The sequence below is a fragment of the Manis pentadactyla genome, chromosome 15 (genome assembly GCF_030020395.1).
Source record: "Manis pentadactyla isolate mManPen7 chromosome 15, mManPen7.hap1, whole genome shotgun sequence".
NCBI classification, from domain to species: Eukaryota; Metazoa; Chordata; class Mammalia; order Pholidota; family Manidae; genus Manis; species Manis pentadactyla.
The window spans coordinates 5,114,333-5,121,737 of record NC_080033.1 but is presented as its reverse complement, the minus strand read 5'-3'; the positions used below and the strand labels follow the sequence as shown (position 1 = coordinate 5,121,737).

Genomic DNA, 7,405 nt, shown 5'->3' with positions numbered 1-7,405 from the left:
AGGAAGCCCGGGGTGAGAAACCTGTGGTTAAGGAGTGAGCCTCCGGGGAGCAAAGAGCCGGTGTGGGCGATGCCTCGGGGGGTCGGCGCTCAGGGCCCAGGCCAGGAGAGCAGAAGGGGTGGGCTTTCTCCCACAGGAGGGCCGTGTTCTGAGGCTGAGCTCCTGGCCCGCACCTGGGGCTGGGAGGCACATGGTTAAATGCCCAGCGCAGCATCACTGCTCATTGCAAGGCTGTAAGGAGCCTCCCTCCATCCTATCCTGTCGGCAAATGAAGGTGGAAACAGCAGGGACGTGTCTTGTCACAGGGGCGCAGGCTCGGTCTGGTCCTTCCCCTGCCTCCTGGCTCTGCGGTAGGTGTGTTGTGCAAAACGAGATGAAGAAACCAGGGAGGGCAGACTTGAGGTCCCGTCTTTCTGCTGCCACTGGGAATAGGGAAGAACCCAGGGCGACGAGCACAGAAGGAAGGGCAGCAGGGCTGAGTAGGGGAGGGAGACGCCACCTTCCCTCGTCCCCGTGGAACTGGGGTGCTGTGGTATCGACCTGCAGAGACACATTCTCCAGTCCAGCACCTTGAGAGGAAGGGAGCCAGGCTGGACCCGCCGTGGGTGGGCCCGCTTTGCCAAAATGCTTCAACATATATGCACAATGTAACATCGTTCAGTCGTGAGAAAGAAGGAGATGCTGCCATCCGTGGCAACGTGGATGGGCCTGGAGGCCACTGCCAGGTGAGATAAGGCGGACAAGAAATACCGCGTGACCTCACTTACACGCGGACACACAGAAACAGAGGGGCACCCATGTTTCCCAGGGGCTCAGGAGGGGGAATGGGGAGATGTGGTTTCAGGGCACAAACTTACAACTAGTAAATGAATTTGTAATTAAATAAATTAGACCTCATGCACCTCATTGTGATTGTCAACAGCACTGTGTTATGAACAACAATGCTGCATGACTGCTGAGGGGCGAGATCTTAACTGTTCCCGCCCCAAGAAAAGGAACGCTAATCATCTCACAGGATGGCGGTGCTGGTGGGCTCGTGCCAAGGCGGCAGCGGTGCTGCGGTGTGCCAGCGCGTCCCATCAGCAGGTGTACATCTTAAACTTACACAGTGCTGTATGTCAGTTACAAAATGGAAAATGCTTCTCATTTTGGGAAGATGGACCCCTTGTTTGTGTCCCTGACTCTGCCCCAGATGTGCCCTCTGCACCTCTCATGGTTCATCCACAACATCACTACCAACCTGACCAACTCCCTCCCTCCCTCCCCCACGTCTCCGCTCCCCATGCTTCATCTTGCTGTCTGGAATATAAGCCGTGTTCAGTATTTCAAAAAGAGGAACGCGGCGCCTGTCCATTTGGCCTCGTCCTGTGGACCAGTTCTGCAAGACTGACCTTGGTGAGGAGGAGAGAAGGACCCCAGAGGCAGAGGCGCCTCCCATCCTCTGAGGGGGCCCCTTTGCCCAGGCCAGGCCCCTGCTTCTGTATCTGGACACCAAGGCCCCTCTACCTTACACACTTTGCCCGTGAGACTCTAGATCTCTTGCAGGAAGTTAGGATATGGAAAACCTGGAATGCCACGACGCTCCACGCAAGTCCATCTTATATTGGGATGGGAACTGTAATTTGATATAAACTTTGAAATTCCTGAATCTCAGAACACCTGGAGGAAGAACAGAAGGAAGAAAATTCAGGACTGGGGCCACTGGTAATGAGGTAATAATTGGTGGGATTTTCAGTCCCCTATAGGACAAGGAATCCCCTGTAGACAAGAAAACTGATGTACAGCTTTACACTACAGATGGTAGGAATTCCAGGCGAATTGCACATGCTAGGAGGCAGGGAGCAGCTTCTGTCAGAGCCCTGTGCTGCTTACTCGGTGTTCTTTATATCATCAAATATCCATGTTATCCCTTTGAGGCTGGAATGCATGTTCTCTGATATTTAACAGAAAACTCAGATTTAGAGAATGGATTTGACCTGGGTGAGGGGTCGGAACACTGGGGCGGGTGGGAGGGGCCCATGTAATGGGTATATTCAAGGGCCGATCACGTAGGAATTCTCAGGAGCACAGAGCTCACGGTGCCCGACGGCATTGCAAGGACCATCGTCGGGAGCCTCGAGTCCTAAGCTGTGCTCTGGCCCTGTTTATATACCCGCTGAGTCAACGTACCTTTCCTGAGAGCTCTCTCAGCCGCGGGAGCTGGGACACGGCCATCAGATCCGCCGTGATTTAATGCACGTGAGCGCCTGGCAGAGACAGGAAAACGGACACGAATGCCGTGCTGGAGTTCAAGTACCTGCTAGAGAGAAATGGCAGGCGCTCCAGGGGTATGAACGTGGACTCGTAAGTCAAACTGGAAACTTTTTTGGAGGAGATGATATGTACTTGGAGACACGAAGAACGAGGCAAGGTGTGGATGAAGAAGCGAAGCAGACAGAATCTTGGGGTGGCATAGGGTAGGGGGTCGGCTCGTGGCTGAGATCCGGCGGGGACAGGCTGCCGTAGCTGTGCATCAGTTTTCTTGTCTGCAGCCTGCATCTCCATGACCTGGAGGTTGCCTCTCTGGCTCCTGTTCCATGTGCTAAGAGCCTATTCTGTAAGGGTTGCTAAACATTTTGAATGACATGTTGCAGAGAAAAGACAGAATACATAGGAATAAGGACCCCAGTAGGAAGGCAATATTCCCGTGGCCACGATGTTAATGAAGGAGGTGATTTCAGGGGAGACCAGAGGGGTTGAAACTTTGGTTTGCAGTAAGAAGGCACAAAAACACACAGACTCTAGCAGAGATGATGGGATCTGTCTGCAGAAGAAATTTAGCACCCTCTCTCCTGCCCGCTCCAGCATGCTTCGCCAGCCCCCACGCATCTGTCCCAGTGTCCAGCAGTGGCTCCCTCCTCCGAGGGCTCAGTACAGAGCTCACACAGCCCAAGGTCACCACCCAAGGTCACCATCAGCTCTCAGCTCTACTCGGGGCCACCACGTCTCCCGTCATTCGTTCAGGAGTCTTCGTGTTCTGAACCTTCTCCTGCCTTCCCGGCTGGAAGCGGTGTTGGCTTCCTCTCTAGCCCTCTTCCTGCAAAGCCAGTCTTCAGCCAGGAGGCCCCCGAGAGCCATCAGGACCAGGAAAGCCAGGCCAATCCGCAGGAGATTCTGGGCCGTGTGATTCCAGAGGGCAAGGTCTGGGGTCAGAAGAGCAGAGTGCGTGCTGGCAGGGACCCACGACAGGGTGAGTGGCAGGGCGCCTCACTCACCGTGCCCTTGCTGCCCTCTGACCCGCTCCTGCCCAGCTCCTCCCTGGGAGGCCGGCCACCCACTCTCCTTGCTGGAATCCTGCCTCCGTGGTTAACGAGGGCGGGTCCCCCAAGTCTGCAGATGGTGAGGAGCGTGAAGACGTGAGGAAGAAAGCTGGCGTCGGCCTCTTCCATCCCAGCCTCCCCTTCCCTGGGCTACAGCCCCCCACCCCCCACATCCTACAGCTTTTCGAGGTCCCCACCCCACATCCCAGGTCCTGGGGGCTCCATCGGGCGGCTACAGGCCCTAAACGAGCTGGCCGGTGCCCACCATCACCTCCCTGACGTCATTTCCAGACCCACTTTGCTGTTCTTTCATGAGGCTGGCCATCCCTCCGCCTTAGGGCATAGGCACTGACCAGTCCCTCTTTCTGGAAACTCCTTTCTCCAGCTGGCCACGGGACTGACGCCCTCAACTCCGTCAGATATTTGCTCTGATGCCCCCTTCTCTGTGAAGCCAGTTCAGACGACCCTTGCCCCCTGCCCTCCCAGTCACCTTATCCCTGTTCTGCCTTTTTCCCATATCATCGCCTCTTCGCGTGCTATGCAATCGGTTCCGTTATCCTGACCTGGACTCACGGTCTGCCTTCTGCTGGGCCACACGGGCCCCAGAGGCAGGGCTGCTTGTCTGCCGGGCCGACAGAGCCGCAGCTTGCGGCCCATGCTGTGCGCTCAGTGGGTATCCCGAGGGGACAGCACGTTCGCAGGGCCCCTGGGGGTTCGGTTCCTCCCCCCAGGCTAGAAGTCACTGTCACTCACCAGAAGAGGTGAGCTCTGTGGGCGCAAGGCTGCTGTCCCCAGCATCTCCTGGCAATGGGGACAAGGGAGAGCAAGGGTTTGGGCTTTCTCTGGGCTTCCTCCCCCGCGCGGCCCTGTGGCATGTCCTGTGGACCGCCTGCTGCTCCTGTCCCCAGGGGAGGGGAGGATGCGGGCGGCGGGATGTCCCCTCCTGTCCTCCTCTTGCACCTGCCCCTCCGCTGCCGTCCTCGGCGCTGCTGGGGGTCCCAGAAGGACACGGAGAGCACGGGGGGTTTCCTCACCTGTGACCAGGAGCCTCACAGGCTCACTGGGGAAAGACTAGGCGTGGCTGTTGTAGGAACCGAAGCATCTGTACGTCCCTCTGTGGGCCGTGCTCACGAGGCCCAGGAAGAATGCCACCTGGCCACTCCTGTGTCTGCGCTGTGGTGGCCGGGTCGGCCCTCCTTGAGCAGGAAGGAGGTGCTGGTCGCAGTCTCTAGATGGCAGTAGAAGGTCACACTCTCTCCTGAGACCACCTGCGGCCCAGGATGGACTGAGAGCGTGGGGGTGTCATACATTTCTGTGGGGGAAGGTGGCCGGTGGGTAAGGGGCGTCTGTGTCCTTCTGCAATATCTCCCATCCCCTCGTCCACGAGACCCGATGTCGCTCCCCAGAATCCCGGTCTCTTCTCTTTCCTGGCTGCCATGGTCATGGACACATGCTCCGTGCTCTCCCCCGTCAAGACCGAGGAGCTTCCAGGCCAGGGGTGTTTGGGGTGAACTGCTCCCCGTCAGTGGTCCTTAGAGTCGGGTTCCTGGGGCAGCATTGTCAGTGTTGCCTGGGAGCGTGTTAGGAACGAGGATTCCCAGACTCCACCCCAGACCCACTGCATCCAACATCGGGGTGCAGCAGCCACCTGCGTTTTTAAAAATTGTTACTGTTTTCAATTGCTGTAGAATACAGGTAACACGAAATGTGCCACCTTAACCATTTTTAAGTGCACCACCGAGAGGTGTCTAGCACATTCACACCGATGCTCAGCCACCACCACCACCACCTGTAAGCCTTCTTCTTGTCTTGCAAAACCGAAACCCTGTCCCATTAACCAGTGCCCGCCCTGTCCCAGCCCCTGGCCAGCGCTATTCTACCTTCTGTCCCTACGCAGCTGACTATTCCAGGGACGCCATCAAAGTGGAATCCCACAGTGTCCGTCCTTTAGCAAATGGCTCTGTAGGAGGGGTTCTCATCTAATCACTGGTTGAAGTTGGAAGGCCCAGAGCCCCCAGCCTCATTTTGAGACTCCCCTGAAGGGCCGTCCCAGGCCTGGAGCTCCACACGTGCTGGGCTGGGGTCTCTGGGACACAGCACCGCAGTCCGCCTGCGCCCTCTGCCCGGCCCGCTGCCCTCGCCCTCCTCAGGGGCTGTCTTTGAGGACATGCCCCAGGAGCCCCCTGCACAGAAACATCCACTTCGACCTCTTACCAGGAGAACCTGCCCTAAGTCACTAGGCCCCTAGGACACAGACAGCAGTCAGTAGGAGACCCCACAGGTCATCACGGGTTACTCAGTCTCTGCGTGGGGCTTGGAGGGGCCCGGAGGGGCCTAGCAAGCAGTGACGCTGCCCTGGATTCAGGCTGAGATGACTCTACGGCTGCAGAACGGGGCGTTTACCTGTTACCACCAGATCCAGGGGGTCACTAGACTCGGCCCACAGCTCCCCACTTCGGTACGAGCAGCTGTACTGCCCCGCAGTGAGGGAGGTCATGGCCGAGAGGGAGAACTTCACTTTGATCATCACTCCAGGTGGTTTCTGTCTCTCCAAGGCCACAAGGCATCCCTCGAAATACAACTGGTACTCAACGGCGCCGCGAGCGCCCTGGCACCAGATGGTCACTGGCCTTCCCTTCAGAACCATGAAATTGGGTTGGGCCCAGATGACGGGTTTCCAGAGAGTCTCTGGAAGGGAATCAGAGCCTGGGGTTGCAGACAAAGTCCCCCCCGCCCACCTCTGCCCAGCAACTGGCCCCACGCCCTAACCGGATCCCAGAAGCCGGAGCCCTGGCCTGGCCCCCAGCTGTTGCTCCCGGGAGGATCTTGAACCTGAACCCCCAGGAGTGACTCTGGGGCTTCGAGGGAGGGGCTCACGTGTCTGCCTGCTGATCCTCTGGCTCAGATACAGCCCTGGAAGACAGGCTAGTGAGCTTCGCTGTCTCGCCCACCCAGACCCCTGGGTTCCGTCTCCCTTCCACGCGAGACCTCACCGAGGCAGAGCAGGGCAGCCAGAGCAGAAGGCACGGCACAGATCCTGGCGCAGGTCCTGCCCAGCTGACGTGGAGCAGCCGGCGGCACACAGCGACCAGGAGGCACAGGATGTGGGGGCTGAAACTAGCACCTGTGACCATGGGGCTTTTCACGAGTCGCAGCTCTCCCCTCCACCTCTGACCGTGGGGCACCAGGAAAGGACATGCTTCTCACCGCACAGCCGGTCATATCCGGGGCCCAACCAGGTCTGCGGACAATGGTCTGCCTCACCTGAAACTCATTTCTGGGTCCACTTTTTGAAATGTGGACATTATGTGCAGGGAAGGCATAGGGCAGGGTACAAAGCAAAAACCTTAGAATCACCAAAAAACTGAGGTTGACCTTGGTTTTCCTGTGTACCATGTGTGTAGGTTTGGATAAGGTAACTGGCTTCATCAGAATGGAAGAGATTTGTCGCGTTTCAACAGAACGCTGCTTTTAAACAGAAATGTTCTATTTCTTACCTAAGCACACTCCTTTAGTCTGTTATAAAGCAGACATTAAATATTAAAATCTCAGATATTTTAATATATTTTAAAACTCAAAATGTGCCCATTGTTCTTCTGTTTTAAAGGGTTTAAACAGTTTGTGAAAATGAAACGTATGTCAATTTATATTCTGCCTCACATCCCATGAAAAAAATCTCCGTCCCCAATCTATTTTCTTTTGTTCTTATTTCTGGATGTTGTCAAACATTCTCCATTTACTTTCTTATTTATATACAATAAAATTTACTCCTTTGGTGTCCAGTTATATGAGTTTTGATAAATGCATATAGTCCTGTGACCAACACCTTAATCAAAATATAGAACAGTTTCACCCTCGTGTAAGTGAAACCAGTATTATTTGTCTTTGCGTGTCTGGCCTATTTTCTTTGGCCTCGTGTCCTCTGGATTCAGTCATGTGATTGCAAACAACAGCTTTTTCATTCCGTTCTTTTCTTTTGCCTTCAGTCCTCAGCTCCAAATGCCAGAATGCCCCTTCTCCAGCCGGCCAACAGCCATCCAGTCTGCCTGTCTCGAGACTCCACCAGAATGTCTTTACAATATTTTGAGGGGAGGCTTCATCCTCGT

General features: G+C 55.9%; 1 protein-coding gene across 1 annotated transcript; it reads right to left on the bottom strand.

Moving 5' to 3' along the window:
- Positions 1-2,340: 2,340 nt before the first annotated feature.
- Positions 2,341-6,521, bottom strand: LOC130681109 (natural cytotoxicity triggering receptor 1-like). The gene is given in 8 exon segments (XM_057493304.1): positions 2,341-3,182; positions 4,053-4,100; positions 4,334-4,477; positions 4,480-4,611; positions 5,703-5,987; positions 6,177-6,212; positions 6,293-6,356; positions 6,507-6,521. Coding segments are annotated over 8 exon segments (915 nt in total). The 3' UTR covers positions 2,341-2,991.
- Positions 6,522-7,405: the final 884 nt, after the last annotated feature.